Source organism: Gouania willdenowi, chromosome 6 (genome assembly GCF_900634775.1).
Source record: "Gouania willdenowi chromosome 6, fGouWil2.1, whole genome shotgun sequence".
Classification (NCBI taxonomy): Eukaryota; Metazoa; Chordata; class Actinopteri; order Blenniiformes; family Gobiesocidae; genus Gouania; species Gouania willdenowi.
In genome coordinates this window covers 64015641-64032450 of record NC_041049.1, presented here as the reverse complement: position 1 = coordinate 64032450, position 16810 = coordinate 64015641, and the positions used below count along the sequence as shown (strand labels likewise).

General features: G+C 38.8%; 2 protein-coding genes across 6 annotated transcripts in view; one reads left to right on the top strand and one right to left on the bottom strand.

The window, feature by feature from the left end:
• LOC114464199 (bromodomain-containing protein 1-like) overlaps window positions 1–424 on the bottom strand; it is a 25192-nt gene extending 24768 nt beyond the window's left edge. The window contains exon 1 of one of the 2 annotated variants that reach the window (XM_028448248.1): window positions 325–424. The gene's annotated coding sequence lies outside the window, so the exon portion shown is untranslated. Of the gene's footprint in view, window positions 1–9; window positions 160–324 lie in introns of those variants that run through there. The other variant, XM_028448246.1, reaches the window with a different exon arrangement.
• Window positions 1–16810, top strand: part of gtse1 (G-2 and S-phase expressed 1) — a 19284-nt gene extending 2474 nt beyond the window's left edge. The window contains exons 2-13 of one of the 4 annotated variants that reach the window (XM_028448255.1): window positions 1708–1888; window positions 2131–2172; window positions 2251–2308; window positions 3378–3975; window positions 5505–5666; window positions 6883–7006; window positions 9082–9483; window positions 9566–9620; window positions 11504–11740; window positions 13122–13350; window positions 14483–14599; window positions 16540–16810. In XM_028448255.1, the coding sequence (XP_028304056.1) occupies window positions 2151–2172; window positions 2251–2308; window positions 3378–3975; window positions 5505–5666; window positions 6883–7006; window positions 9082–9483; window positions 9566–9620; window positions 11504–11740; window positions 13122–13350; window positions 14483–14599; window positions 16540–16626 (2091 nt within the window). In that variant the 5' untranslated portion in view covers window positions 1708–1888; window positions 2131–2150 and the 3' untranslated portion in view covers window positions 16627–16810. Of the gene's footprint in view, window positions 1–1707; window positions 2173–2250; window positions 2309–3377; window positions 3976–5504; window positions 5667–6882; window positions 7007–9081; window positions 9484–9565; window positions 9621–11503; window positions 11741–13121; window positions 13351–14482; window positions 14600–16539 lie in introns of all 4 variants that reach the window. The other 3 variants (XM_028448256.1, XM_028448253.1, XM_028448252.1) reach the window with 3 other exon arrangements.

Here is a 16810-nt window from a genome sequence, read left to right as displayed (position 1 = left end):
CCTACTTACTTTTTCTGATTCCTCATGACGTCTGCTGGTCAATCTTCCCTGTTTTAAGTCACTATATTAAATTTCAGAATCAGGTTTTAAAATACACAAATATTGTTGTTGTTTTTTTTTACTTCTGTGTACTCAGATCAGTAAGAGCGTTTATCCAACTCAATCACTAACACTAAGTGAAGTTATATTGAAGGTATCGTGTTTGTTTTTTGTTTTTTTTTCTGCATCTCGCAGCCGCGGGAACCGTACACAACTGATGATGACGTCATCAAACTATTTCCTGTATTGGCATTCCGTGTTGATAAATGAAGTAAATATACTTACACTATAGTCCAGCGATTCACAATTGGTGGGTCGAGACCCAAAAGTGGGTCGCGGACCTGTACTGGGTGAGTCGCGGACAGTTGGTCAAAAATAAATAAGAATTGATCTCTCATCTTGGACTTTTATTTTGAAAGAAAACAGGAAACGCCGTTGGTTAAAGACTGTGGAGGCTAGTAATGTTACAGCTTTAGAATGTTGTCTTGTGTGTTTGGGTGCCAGAATAGGAGGAATAACGTTAGTGGACGTAAATTAAAGTTCAGAAAAACTAAGTGGTTTTGCTTCCAGGCTAAGCCCCGCCCAACAAAATACATCACAATGTTTACAAACAATCAAAGGGTCTAAATTCCCCTATAAACTGTGCAAATGTACCCCTTTGACAGACTCTCAGCACTGCATAGTTATTCTCCTCAATTATGCTGAAATGAAGCCAACTGACTTGTAAGTCATTATTCATTTTGTTTGCATATAATTATGACCAATTTTGTTTCATACTGAGGGGTATTCCATAAAGGAGGGTTAACAAACTCTGAGTCTGTCCATAAACTCTGGGTCAACATACCCCGCGATGAGAAACTCTGGGTATCGGATTCCATTACAGCTGGTATGAAGTGGGTTAATGTCATAAGAAAACACTGAAGCGAGACGCGAACCCGCGACCCGTCACTTCCAAGCGAAGCGTCACAATTCACTGCGCAATCATAACTTCAAATAGGTATGATTTACAGATTTAACTGTATAACAATATAAAACAACAATGGAGCCTTAAAAGTGGATTCATTTAAATTTTCATCTCCTCCTTTACATTATCCACAGGTTTGTATTCAGAGAACTTTACTACAGACATCAGTAGATGTTTTAATGCAGATCAACCTCTCAGTGACTTTCACTTAATGATCTGTATCCACAATGTTAGAAAGAAAACTACCGTTTGCACAAAACAAAAACAAAAAAAGACGTAAATCAACACAACATTATTAATGATGTGAACACGTCTGTGGTGTGTGATGTTACTAATGTGTTTCAGAGAAAAGTGTTAAGGTTTATTAAAGTGTTCAAAAACGGCATTCAGGTGGGCGGAGCCAGGTAGAAACCCAGGGTCAAAAACACTGTTTTTGTTCGATTGAAAAGGTTTTTTGTTTTAGTTTCGGTTTTTTTTTTTTTATTATTATTGTTGATTGAAATAAACTTTTTTTTTTATTGAAAAGTCATTTTTTATTGGTGATTTTACTTTTGATTAAAACGGTTTTTTGAGGGTTTTTTTTAATAAATAATAAATACTCAAATATACCTCCATACAGTTCCGTAGTTCCGCCCCCAAAAAAGAGTTAATAATAAATAATTACTAAATTATTTACATATTGTCCTTTCTTTATAAAAATGTAGTCTCCGCAGTTTTTGGACTACAACTACCACAAAGTACCTGGGCGTCTCTGTTACCCTTTGGACCAATTGCTGAGCGCTCTTGGGGCACGTGACCCGAGCGCAGCAGATTTGAATTGTCGGTGAGTTTTGTCTGTTTTTAATGAAACAGGCAAACATCGACGAGCTCGGAGTAAGACCACAGGTTGGTGCTTTTATTCGGACAGAAACGTAACATTTTACCCCCAATAAAGTGTCGTCACGCCTGTCAAAGTTTAAATCTTCTTTATCTACTGTTGAAGGACTAATTTGGTTGAATGCTAACGTTAAAGCTATCTTAGCTAATAGGCGTGGTGTCCGTAGTTACGTTGTTTTATCAAATCCTTCTACTATTTATGGGTGATTTTATGATAGTTTGTAATCGTGCCATTGTAACCTGTGTCACAGAGGGAAGAACAGACTTCGGAATGGACTGTCAAAGTAACAACAGTACGTTTTCCATCGTTTGGTTTATATATTTTAAGTCTAACACTCAGTATTAATCGTTTAACTCACGTGTCTTTGCAGGTTTCTCCTTTTTGACCGATGATAAGTTCGACTTCGATGTGTCCTTGTCACCTTCCAGGTAGGAAACACCACAACATGCCACTCACTGTTTTAGACTGTACTGAATAAAATACTGAAAAAGCCACACTTCATTAGAAGCACCTTACAGAAAAATGACTTTGGTAAAGAATAAGTCATATATGAGAATATAACATTGTTAAATGTCTTAACTTTGTTTTCTGTACTTAATCAAAAGTAGAGGTAAAAAGTACTCCTTAAATAATTAATGATTTAAGCAAAACTGAATTTTTTAAACATTTTTTTTGAGCAATAATAATTAAAGGCAGTGGCTATCGTACTGTTGCCGTATCAATATACGGACATTCTATCCGTACGCAGCGCCCCTATTTGGCCAGTTTAGGTCACGTGATTGGTCAGTCATTGGCCAGTTTAAGTCCCGTGACTAAGACTAAACCTAACTCTAAAAATTGTTAGTTACGTAGGTGTACTTTGGTAACAGCACCAATAGCTGTCCGTACGGCAACTGTACAAATAGACACTTTCATAATTAAAACAACGATGTGTCTATTGATACGGAAACGTATCAATAGCCTAACTGACTATGGGTACGTTTTCCGTGTTTTCTACATTTGTATTTAATTATTTTTTTAATTTGAATTACTTTATTAATCCCTGAAGGGAAATTACATTGCACTCTTGTTATTTTTAGGGACATGCTTCTCACACACATAGGCCCGAATCACACACATGCACAAACAGGACCTGTGGACATGCATTAATGGGGAGATGTCAGAGTGGGGCTGCTTTTACAACGAAGGGAGCGCACCAGAGCAGTGTTGGGGTTTGGTGCCTTACTCAAGGACACCTCGACAGTGCTCGAAAAGTGCCCTGGCACCTCTCCTCTTTAGAGTCTTGCACTAAAGGTATAATCCACTCTACATTTTTAGTATTAGTCCAGTGCATAAAATGCAGTGATATGTACTCGTCCAAGCATGAAGATGAACCCTCTCTCCATTAAGACTCTTTTATCTGCATCACTCTGGTTGCAGTAGTAAAGTGATGTTTTCAGCAACTCTTTTCCACACTGTAAAACCAAAATTATTGTTTTGTGTCTGTATGCCCTGCAGTTCCTCAAGTGAAGAAGATGAGGTGTTTGTGGATCCCATTGGCCATAATGAGAGGTCTGCTTCTACCAGTGTGGCATCTGAAAGCACTGGTGCTGAGGAGCGTGGAAGCTGGAGCACGTTAACTGAAGACCAGTTGGATGCTGTGTGTGAGGAAGCACTCAAACTGGCCGCCCAGCTGCAGAGCAGTAAACCGCAGGTTGAGGAGACCAATCAGCCCACGGCAGAGACTGAAGAGTTTGTCCAGGACACCAAGGCTAAACTGGATGTGATTATTAACAGCAGCAGAGTGCTGAGCCCCATCAGACGTGACACCTTTATCGTACAGGACAGTCCCATGAAGCAGCTGCCCCCCACCATCCAGCGCCAACTGCAGAAAAGGAGCTTTAGTTCAACTCTAGCTACCACCAAGGTTTCATCAGCCCGTCTCAGCACCTCCAGCCCCATGGCAGGCAGCAGAGCGCCCCCAAGGATGGCACTACGAGGAAAGGCTGCAGCGAGTGCTGGAGGCGTGCTGCCAAACAGGCCATCAGTGCTGACGGGCTCCTGTTCAGCCAGCAAAAACAGGAAGGACCCAACCAGGCTGCAGCCACCTAGCAAAGTAAGATAGAAAATGATTTCCCCTCACTTTGAGCCTCATGTATCAACCTGGGCCATATCTACCCTTGGAAATGCGCACAATCTAAATAGCGCAATAAAAACTGGTAATGGAAACACCTGAATTTCGAAAAAACGCTCAAATATCGCTAAAGTCTTTACGCCTTCATGAGGAGGAATTTCAGACGTTTTGATATTGAGATGTCGCAAAAGCGCTATGGAAACATTTTTTCTGCAAATACACGTCACAGGACATGATGTACCTGGTCACATGACCACTTTTCCCCCAGAAAACATGACGTGGTACCTGTAGACGAAAGACGAAACTGAGACATTTCTTAGTTTCATACTTAAAAAATTATTACTGCCACGTTAGGTGTGAAACAACAAAGTAATACGGCGTGTTAAAGGAAGCATCCATCTTTCTCCAGCGACTTCTCACTGGATCAGATTTCACAGGAGTTGAGAGGCTCCTGCCTAAAACACGTTCAAAGCACAATTATACTTTATCAACATTTAGAAACATCGCTTTTATTTTGCCAAAATCTGTAATGGAAACCCAGCTATACTGTGGGATGTTGAGTAATTCCCTTAAGTAGGGCTGAGTAAAAAAAATCTTTAGAAACAATCTTATTTAAGTTTTCCAAAATCAATTCATAGATGCTGAATCAATTTATTTATTTTTTTTACTTTATCCCCAGTCGTCTCACGATAATCTTGCGTGAGCAACGACGACTACTGCACCTGTGCAACGCAAGAGTGCATTCAGTGCAAATATGGAACAATACAGACGAAGCTCCGCTAGGTAAGACGATCGAATTGTGATTAATTGATTCAAAATTTTATTCGAATCGATTCAGTATCGATGATATCCAGCTCTACCCTTAACACTAACTGCTCGTGTTGTACGCTACTATATAAAAACATCTGATAAATGAAATTGTAGAATATTCACAAAATGAATTGAATTTTAAAAGGCCCATGTTATTACTGCTACCCATTTTTTTTGGTTATCCTTCTACGGAATACCGTGTAACCCCACTGGGATCTATACGGAGGAGACCGGACCTCATTTATGCTTTTAAAATGTAAATGATACCATAAACTTTTGCAAATATGCTGCAGTATTAAATCAGTATTATGATGAAGTATAGGAGAAATATGCTGAAGACATAATAAACAGACATGGGACAACGTTTAGTCCTTTTTTAAGGGTTCCGTTAATGCCTTTTAATGTGTTATTTATTGCCTCAAGTGTGCGGACAACTGAGGCCAATATAAACATGTAGAATCTTTCATAAATCAGTCAAATTTGCACCCCAAATTTGTTTTATAGCTATTTCCATTTCAAGAAGTTAATTACATGATTTCCATCTATTTTCTGTGAATATGGAAAATTGTAGGCCCAACAATTTCTTTATATATTCCACAAAGTTCTGCACTACATTGGAAACTTTTGATCATCTCTTGTGTTAAAGTTCTAAATAGTTTTATTCCTGTGTTTTTCTTCTTTTTTTAAATCTTTAAATTCAGGTGGCGTCGGCTTGGAAACGGAGCCCTTCCTCACGCGTCTCCCACCGAGAACAATCATCTGACGACCTGGCCTCAGATTCGGCGAGTGTAGCCTCTGACGTCAGCGACTCCTCACTTAACTGCAGCCAGTTGGGGAAACGCACACTTCCCCCGCCCACTAAGGTTAGTTAACAAAGTATAGACACGTATACTCAGTGTGTGTGTGTGTCACATCACATTTAATCCACATTAAATACAGCAACAAAAAGCAGATTAGGGCTTCTTAGCCTGCTTTCACACTCGTATAATCCTGGATTCAAGCCAAATGGGTGGAGAAAAGATGATTTGACTCAGTTTGCATTAAATCTGTTTTTTTGATCATGACAAGGAATGCTCTACAATTTGCCTGCCTGATCCGCTCTTGACTTTTTTTGTGCATTCACATTGGCCCAAATGCAGTCGACTTTCTGGGCAAACGGATCCTAGAGTTGTTAAAAAGCTTCAGGTCTTGCAGATGTGAACACACCCCAAGAGACACACAACACAGAATTAAAGAGGAATAGGCATGAAGGAAAGGTATAACAGTCACAGTTTAGTGATCTATTCCTTTTTCTTTAGTTTAAACTCAATCAAGGGCTTTTTCTAGAAGAATATCTAAAGACAACAGGATGGGTAATGGGTGAGAAACCACTGCAGCCATCAGAGTTTGGGTCAGTTATAATTGTAATAGTGTAATTGATAATTAATTACAGTTATGACAATTTCAATGTAATTGAGTTCAGGTAATTGGGTTTGTATGGAAATTCTATAAAAAATTGTCATTTACAATGTCATTAAAAACAAAACTGTGGAACCATGTTCAATGTTTTACACATAGGTCTACGTGGTTAACAATTATTAAAATATGTTTCATATCAAGTTCACCTGTCAGTTCCCTAAGGATCATTTTATTATTTAAATAAAAAATGTAAATCTAGGGGTATACTGACAAAAAAAGGCACCCACTCCAAATTATTATTATAGTATTAATATCTGTACCTCCATGGATAAGGAAGCCTAGCAAGATAACCAAGAGATGAAAAACAAATTATTTGGTAGATCATATTTTTTAGGGTATTTTATAGAAAGCTAACACAAGTCAAAAGTTAAGCGTTATTGGATTATTTATTAAAGGCTCACTAGTTGTGATTAATTGTAATTGAACTTTAGTAATTGAGATTGTAATTGTAATTGACTTTCAGGGGAAAAATAATGATTGTAATTGGAAAAAATGCTGGTCAAAATAATCAAAATTGAGTTTTAATTGAACATGTAATTGACCCCAACCACTGCAGCCATAAATCTGTACTGTCCCTGATGCTGTTCTACGTTATCATTTATTAATATTATGTATGAGCAGAGTGTCGGAGTGAGGAAGACGTCTGCTGTGAAGCCACCGTCCCTTCCTAACAGAAGAAACACATCCTCCTCCTCGTCCTCCGTGTCCAGCTTCAACTCCAGTTTGTCTTTGTCTCCTGCTAAAGGTAGGCCAAGAACCAGGAAACCTATGAAACGCATCTGCGTTTTTGGTTTTAAAGTGATCCCACTTGGTACTGAACATATCAAAAATATCCAAACAAACAGTCCATGAACAATTCTTTTAAAGGTCCGGTATCATCCTATTTTTCACCCATCTCCATTTGTTCTAAGAACCCCAACAACATAGTATTTGAGGTTTATTTTCCCAAACTAACCTGTTTTCTGGAGTTTTAGCCTCTTAAAAGTCACTTTAATGAAGCTTTTATAAAAAGGCTGTTTTCGGCCCTTCATGCATATTTATGAGTGGGCGTGTCTATAGACAGACTTCATGCCTCACTCTTGTGAGGGAGATCAGTGATCACCAAAGCGATTGTCTTTTGCTATCCACACACTGTTATTGTTTTCAGCCAAAAAAAACTGCACATTACAGTAAAACACATGGATATATATGCAGCTATTGTTGGGCCCTATAAAATCAATTTTATTTTGTTCCAAATTCCGTGTTTTGCACATTAATTTTTTTTTTTAATCTGTTTTTTAGAAATATTGATACATTTTTTCAGAAAATATTAGTTTTTAACTCCTGTGAGGAAACAAATTTAAAAAAAGCCGTAATTAAACAAATGTATGTCAAAGATAAAAATGTGATTTAAAATATGCTGTAAGATGTCCTGGCATGGATTATTCTGACTGCTTTTTAATTATTTATGTCTTATAGAGATGTATGAGAGCAGCATTAATGTCACCTAATTTCCCCTCAGGGATCAATGGTTTACTAAATCTGAGCAGGTTTATTAAATTTTGATCAACTTAATTTAAATTGTCCTGATGACATCATTCCAGACAGTAATGAATAAACAAAAACAAATGTTTTATTTTACCACTCGGGGCCACAATATTTGGCAGTATCAAGAAGCTATCAATAGCCGACGCTGTTTAAGACCCTACAAACCCTGGCAACGCTGGTTTCGTTCACAACAACAGAACAACTTTATCCACAGATCTTCTGTAGCACTGATTAGATGTGTTTTTCAAACACTCTGAGCCGGTAAAGCTGATCTTGTTTTCATGGAGCGCCGCTCAGCGCTTCATGAGAAACAGGCGGAGTTTCACAGACACATTAAAGTTAAGCGGGCACTGGTGGCTCCATATTTTAGAGTGAGGGATGAGTTGTGTAGTTTTTTGGCAGTTTAGACGGTGTTTAGTCCGGTTTAGACGGTGTTTGAAGCAGCCAAGACTGGAGGGGGGCGGGCGGTGCACCTAATGAGTACTCCCCATTCCTTGCCTCACGGTGACGGCGTTTCATCCACATTCTGCCAATTTTCATGTTTTCACAGTTCATTGGTTGATTCCGTTAATGTGGATTTTATCGGGTCCTGCTATTGTGATTGTGAGTCCGTGTCAGTGCTTCAGGGTCTGTTTATCACAGCAGCAGCGGAGTCATTCAGCTGCAAAGTTACTTTTTTCTCCTCCTCATCTCTATTAACTACAGGAATAGTGCATTTAAGGTGATAATCATTTGTTTTGTCCAACTGCTTATTCGCATTGGGTCACAAACAAGTCAGATCAAGTCAAAGGCGATACAAGGCGATATAACGTTACTAAAAAAGGAACTGCTCCAGGTTCTACACCGTTGCTGCCCACTGCTCCTCAGGGAGGGGTCAAATGCAGAGAACATATTTTGTGTATGTAGCTTTACATATGACAATAAAGTATAATGTATATTTTATATTAAACTGCAATGTTTGTTTCAGCTGTGAGGTAGCTTGAGAGGGAGGAGCTCACATTCTTATAGAGTAGGAGGAGCCAGGATTGTCAGTAGGAGGAGTTTCCGCGATGTGACGTCAAGTAGCGAGAAAAATCCAACTCGCCTGTTTGGAGCTGACTTTTTACAAAATGTGGAATAGCAAGGGAGGGAGAAAATAATTTTTTCATAATACTGCCCCTTTAAAGTTATAATCCTCTGTCAATCACATAATCCACAAAGCTAAATGATGACCTTAATCTGTTATTGTTCACACACAATTCTACACACAAAACCGTTGTCCAGACATCACCAGTGCTTTCTTTGTTCTTGTAGGTAAACTGAACTCTTCTCTGAATCAAAGTGTGATTGGCTCCACTGGACCCACCCCCAGCAGCATCACCAAACCAGCCATGCGCAGCAACGTACGTCGCTCCACAGCATCCACATCTACACGCCCATCGACTGAAACGACTGTGATGTCGACCAGTCGCCGCTCTGTGTCCACACACACCAAAAAACTGTTGGATGCCAAAGTCACTAAGACGACGCCTCAGAAGCACGCTGAAGCTACAGCCGTACAGCCGACGCCCACTAAGAGACCTTTTGATCTGAGCTGCTCCATCAGAAGCTCCGCCCCCGGCCGGCCTCAGAGCTGCGTTAAGACCAAAGGTAAACCTGAGGTACAACCGACGCTGAGCGCAGGGAGCAGAAGTGCTGCAGAAAACCGTCTGAATGGTTTGTTGTGCAATACTGAAGTTGTTGAGCTAATGTTCTATTGCACAGTGTGTAAGTGATGGTTTGTTTGTGTCACTTTCAGGGGTATCACCAGTGTTGAGACCAAAGAGGCTGGCGTCACTCTGCAGCCTGGAGAGGTAAATGATGGTCATATGTAGTCACTGGACTGATTATCAGCTCAGCATGATTTATTATCACGTGTTGACTTTAGTTCACTCGTCTATTACATTTCCACATAATCTCAACAGTTATATTTGTTTGTCAACATAATGTTTTTAAACCATCCTTTCATACAGAGATGGGCAACTTCTATCGGAGGGGGGGCCACAAAAATATGATTGTCTAATCTGAGGGCCACATTAACATTCATGTCAGTATTTAAAATAAAGACCAATCTGAGCATTAACACAGAACAAAAAAGCGTTTTTGTCTTTGTAATCCTTTTGTATGGGTTTTCGTGGTGTTTTTTGAGTTTCTACACATTTCGTGTGTTTTTTAATTCATTTTGTCTATTTCCTTGACAATATGGTGATTTTTTTTTTTTTTTTGTTGCCTTTATTTTTCAAGTCATCGTGTGTGTTTTTGTTATATTTTTTGTGTTATTGTTATTTTGTGCAATTTCATTGGCATTTTGTGTCTTTTGTATATGTTATTGTTTTTGTAGTGACTTTTGTAGTGGTTGTTTAGTGTGTACTTTTGTTGACATTGTGCTATTGTTTTCTGTGTTTCTGGAGTTTTGTGTGCTATGTTGGGCTTCGTATAACTTCCAACTTCCTGAGTTACAATTTTGTTTTGGGGGTCGCACAAATTAGGCAGAGGATTACATGTAGTTTGCTTATGTCTGCTTTAATACATCCAAACTTTCCATGATCTAAATCAGACATTGGCAACTAGCCCATGCCTTGGCCCCCAAAATAAACTCACAAAATGACAGAAAATTAAACAAATCATCATCAGAAATGCACAAAATCACAACCAATGCAAAATTATAGAAAAAAAAAACAATTATTTTTATCTTTTCTGTATTAATGGTCATTGTTTAAAATGTTGACATCGATCACGTGGCTCTCAGATCAGAAAATCCTATCAAAAGCCCAAAAAGTCTCCTGCTGTACATCACGCTACCATTTCAGTTTGTGGTTAGTTAAGTGCAGTGATACATTTATCAGCCGTAACTGATGTTTTTTTCGAAATTAATGTCTATTGTCATGATCTTTGATTGTCGTAATGGATGCTTTTTTTTTTGTCTTAATGTTTTTTTAGTGCAATGGACCTGCTTTTTCATAATCAACATCAGGGTTTTTGTTTTGTCCAAACTGACTCTTTTGTCATAACAAATGTTTTCATAGGTTATATTTGTAACAGTCAGTGTTTGTTTGACATAATGGGATAACACATTGGTATTTGGCAAAAAAGGACTTTTTTGTTGTATTTGTCCAGAATGATAGGCACATTGAACCTCACTATCTCTATCTGTGTTTCCATTACCCTTGGTAATGTGCAAAATCTAAATAGTGCAATAAAAACTGGTAATGGAAACACCTGAATTTTGAAAAATCGCTCAAATATTGTTAAACTTTTTATGCTTTTATGTGGAGGAATTTCAGACCGTTTCGATATTGAAATGTGTCGCATCAGCGCTATGGAAACACTTTTTCCGCAAATACACGTCACAGAACGTGAGGTACTGGGTCACATGACCACTTCTCTCCGAAAAAACATGGAGCGGTACGTTTAGACGGAAGAGTGGATGCACATTTCTTATACTTTAAAATTATTACTGCCACATTAGACGTGAAACAAAGGAATATGGAGTTTTATGTGGAGGTTTAAGGCGTTTGTCTTCCTTCAATGGAAACACGTTCAAAGCGCAATTATACTTTGTTGACATTTAGAAATATTGCTTTTATTTTGTCAAAATGTGTAATGAATACCCAGCTATTGATTAGTTATGTAATTCTCTATGTGACTGAAACATTTTTGACCTCCTACCTCTGGCTTTATTTCTGCTTCTGTCCAGATTGAAGTCTACCAGTCTTCCTCATAAACCCTCAGCTGGGCCTTTGACACCGTCTGCCAGCCTTTGCAAGTTAGTGCAGCTAAAGGTACAACGTCCTTCTGGCCTCCCCACCCCTGTGAAGCGCACATCCGCCATCCCCTCTCCTTTGTCCACCAACCTGTCCAGAACGTTCAAACAACCTCCTGTTTTGGACCCTGAAACCACCTACAGCTCAGCCAGGATGCAGATCCTTTGCAGGTGATACACTTTCAGCCACGGCTTTAACACAGGGCATCTGTAAGTCCTGCAGGTTCGAGTATGTGTGTCCATAACATCAGGCTTAATATTAGCATAATAATGAAGTGTTGGTATCAGGTGCTCTAGCAAATGCTGTAGTGACTCAGGGTCAAGGGTGGACTGGCCATCTGGCATACTGGGCATCGTCCCTGTGGTCCGGTCCGCTACTTTTCTTTTTTAGATGAGCGAGTGGAGGCAGACAGTAACAGGTGACCAAAAATGGTCCAAAACTCTGAAAAACTTGGCAAGAAAAGAGTTACGAGACTAAAATAAGCCAAAAGCAATCAAGAGTGGGCAAAAAATGTTCAAATAAAGAGGAACCAGGTGGTATGTATTTCAGAGGGTAGCTTTAATGAGCAGAATGTGGCAAACAATAGTGAAAAGGGCAAAATGTGGCAAACAATAGTGAAAAGGGCAAAATGTGGAACAAAAAGAGGCCAAATGAAAGGGAAAAGGAAACGAGTTTGCTTAGTGAGATAAAAAGTGGCCAAAAAAATTCAAGAAAGGACAAAAATTTGATAAGTGTCAAAATGAGCTTGCATAGAACTTGATATTTTTTGGCAAAAGGAAGCTTGAGTCTGAAAAAAGTGTCAGAACTTTTTAAAAAAGGCCAAAAATGGGATAAAGGAAAAAGTTAAAGACGTTAAAACATTTAAAATGAAGACATTTAGAGCGACATGTTGAGAACTACTGACTTAATAATGGCTTCTACGTGATGTCTCTGTAAATGAGGCCCCTGCTCACTACGTTATCAATCGCTGCGTACGTAAAAAAGAAAGCATACGCCACTTATGCGCACGGTTTGGGACTTATTAAACAAAAAAACAACTTGGCGATATAATGTGCGCACCTACACGCACATCATGAGAAACGGGAAACTCCGACCCCAACAGGAGAAGGATGAAATTAAAAACAGCTCTGTGAAATAATTGGACATTGCACATTTCACAACACATATCATATATAAAGGATATATTTGCAAAAACGAAGGAGGAAAAAATAATACTGACGCAGGCTGTTTATAGGCACACTGTTTTCTAATTTATGATTATTTTTGAAATATTTAGCACACGTTTAAAATCGACAAGACAACCAAACCAAATAAAAACTGCATTTTCTAAATTATTTTACTCATTAAGGGAGTAACGGTGCCTCTGTTTTGTCCTACGTAAAAAAGTAATTGCACGCTGAACCCAAGGCAGGAATAATAATGTTATCAAAAAGTGGTGATAATGCTGCATATATCTGTATTGAAAACTGAAATTAAGTGTTGAACAGTATCAGCAAAGAAGTCATTCCTTAAATAATAATCTGATACTTTTCTTTTTTCTGATCTTTGTAGTCCAGCCCCTTTAAAAGCACAGGATGAGGAGGCTGTTGATGTCTCTGATGTTAAACCATTCTGTTTGGAGGAAGAGGCGGAGCTTCCTACTTCCCCACCTTTACACGCTCAGGAGCCGAACCAATCAGAAAGCAGGAGCCCGGTCGCTCTCTGTCAGAGTGATTCAGAAACTGGGAAAAATCTGCAGAAATCACCGATAACTGTGGAGGGTAACACTAAAGGACAGGAGGTCAGAGGTCACACAAACACTACAGACTGCTGTTTGTCTGTTTTTCTTATTATTGTCAGTCAGTTATAAGCCTGTACATTATTATTATTTAATGTACACATGAGTGGGTTATTAAAAGTTAATAATATTGTCAGACCTTTCCGCTGATGGCTTGTTCGGTCCGATCCAAGCACTTTTAGAAAATCTATGGGAGTGACTTCCAGGCTCCGCCTACCAGGACTCCACCCATTTTGCTTGGTACATGACCAGCAAAGGTCAATACCAACCATTGTGTAAAAATATATTTGTCCTTAGGGCTGGGCTATTTGGACCAAAAATCGTATTTCAATATTTTTTTTTTTACAGAATGGCAATATTCGATAGAAATTTCTATTTTTAACTCGATAAAGTCTAACCAGAGACAATTGTGGGTTAAATTTGCTGATGAGAAACACCCTTAACAAACAGCTGCACAATACGTGCCACTTTTGGCTTTTTCTCCTCTAAGGGACAGCACCTGTAAGGGACAGCATGTGTGAGTGAGTTCTGTAGTGTGCCTTGTTTAGGGGAAGGTCTGGGTTAGGACACACTCAGAAATCCATCTAACTGCTTTTCATGTTGTTTTAGGAGTCTCTGCTTTTGCTACTTCTCAGAACAAGTGATTTATTGTGTGATTGTATAAATAAAAACAAGTTTAAAAAAAAAAATAGATATGCTGTGTCTCAATATAGGCGTTATTGTCATTTTCCTTATCGCCAAAATTGGAAAACTCGATGTATCTTGAATCTTGATATATTGCCCAGCCCTATTTTTCCGTTGTTCAATGCAGCCCACATTATGCCCTGCCTTCACTATGTTTGTTAGAGGTAGTTCGAGAGGGAGGAGCTCACATTCTTATGTAGGGTAGGAGGAGCCAGGATTGTCAGGAGGAGGAGTTTCCCCCTAATCATTCATAAGGGGCAAAAATCCATCTCATCTGTTTGGAGCTGACTTTTTACAAAATGTGGAATAACAAAGGAGGGAGGAAACGGAACTTTTTCAACTATGTCCTTCTGAATGAGGCTAAAGGAATGTATATCACTGTAGCAAAACCATTATAATGTGATCTTTTTCATAACACTGCCGCTTTACATCCCTCTTGTATCTGTATCAGGTTCTTCTGTTGGATCTTCCTGCTCCGTCTCTACATCCTCAGGAGAAGCTGCTGATAGATTTGACCAACACACCTGACCTCATCAGGACCAGCACAAAGTCCTTCACTGGAAACCAGGTAACCCACTACTGTAAGAGCACTAGGTAACCCACCACTATAAGAACACCAGGTAACCCACCACTATAACAACACCAGGTAACCCACCACTATAACAACACTAGGTAACCCACCACTATAAGAACACCAGGTAACCCACCACTATAACAACACCAGGTAACCCACCACTATAACAACACTAGGTAACCCACCACTATAAGAACACTAGGTAACCCACCACTATAAGAACACTAGGTAACCCACCACTATAAGAGCACTAGGTAACCCACAACTATAAGAACACCAGGTAACCCACCACTATAACAAACACCAGGTAACCCACCACTATAACAACACTAGGTAACCCACCACTATAAGAGCACTAGGTAACCCACCACTATAAGAGCACTAGGTAACCCACCACTATAAGAGCACTAGGTAACCCACCACTATAAGAGCACTAGGTAACCCACCACTATAAGAACACTAGGTAACCCACCACTATAAGAACACTAGGTAACCCACCACTATAAGAGCACTCGGTAACCCACCACTATAAGAGCACTCGGTAACCCACCACTATAAGAATGGCAAATAGACTTCAATGGCGATTAAAGGGAGAGCAATAGCGTGGTTTCAAAGTTGCATTTTTTTATGGCTGCTACTCAGACATAAAGTCTATAACATGTGGAGTACCACAGGGCAGCTGCTTAGGACCCTTGCTTTACACCATTTTTACAAATGAAATGCCCTTAGTCTTAAACAAAGCAAATATTGTCATGTACGCTGACGACTCAACGTTATATACATCAGCAAACAATGTAAGGGATTTAAAAAATGTTTTGTAGGATGAGCTAAAAGAAGTTGTAAATTGGATTAATAACAATCAAATGGTCTTAAACAGAGAAGACGCATACAATGGTCATAGGGTCAGATCGCAGTATAAATTCAAATCCTAAACTTACTTTGGAAATTCAAGGGGTCAAAATTACATGAGGCAAAACTTTTGGGAATCATTGTAGACCATACACTGACATGGACAGAACACATTGAATCCATAAGTGCGAAAATGGCAAGAGCTATAACTATGATTAAAAGAAAAAAGTTATTCATATTGTTTGACACGCAAGTAAATAGAACAAATTACACAAGCATTGGTGTTTTTGCCGTTGGACTACTGTCCATCAATATGGTCAAATAGTTCAGCAGCTCAGATTAAAAAAATTACAGTTCATACAAAATAGAGCAGCGCGTGTAGTATTGGGCTGTGAGTATGGAACCAGTTCTAAACTCATGTTAAACAGACTGAAGTGGTTATCTGTGCAGGACAGGTTACTGTAATCATTACTCTCATTCTTTAAAAATATTGTACATGACAAATGTCTACAAATCCTCTATTAAAACCTGTTATTTAGTCATGACGAACACAACTATAGGACGAAGCATGGCTCTGCAGGGAAGTTTACTCTACCAAAAGCCAAATCAAAATGCCTACAACAAACGTTCACTTATAGGGAACACACTACCAAATGGAATATTACAGGCGGAAAATGTAAATGCATTTAGAATATTATTAAACAGTTCCTTCTAGACATACATGTATGAAATATTCTATTTGTGTCATTAAGGAGCCTATCTGAACTATTAAAAATAGCAGAGATTTGAGAATGTTTAACGGTATTGTATTATGGTTGAAATTGGAATTTGTATTGGGATCATGTTTTATGATATTTTTTTTATATATAACTTATTACTAGTATAATGAACTGATTTTTGTTTTGATGATGTAAATGTAAAATGATTGTACTGGAAGAAGATACTTTTTCTGTGGACCCCAGGAAGAATAGCGTCAGCTTGACTGCGCTAATGGGGATCCACAATAAAAACAAACCATGTGACTCAGTGCACCAGTGAACCCCATGACTGTAGCAGCTGTAAAGTGAATGTGTTTGTTTATGCAGCTGATCGATCTGAGCTCCCCACTTATTAAATGGAGTCCTGAAGAGAAAGGAGAAAACAACGCTCCTCTCATCAACCTGTCCTTCTGATCCACCACTCAGATCAAACTGTGTCCAGACCTTTTCCATGAAAAAGAAGAAGCCCATTGGTGTTTGTAAAATAAATGATTAAATATCTTCAGGTCACTGAAGTTCTTCAGAACCTGATGTTTCTTTTAATTGTGTTCCTGTCGCTGCTTTTATTTTCTAAATAAATGTCGTGATTACTACTGTA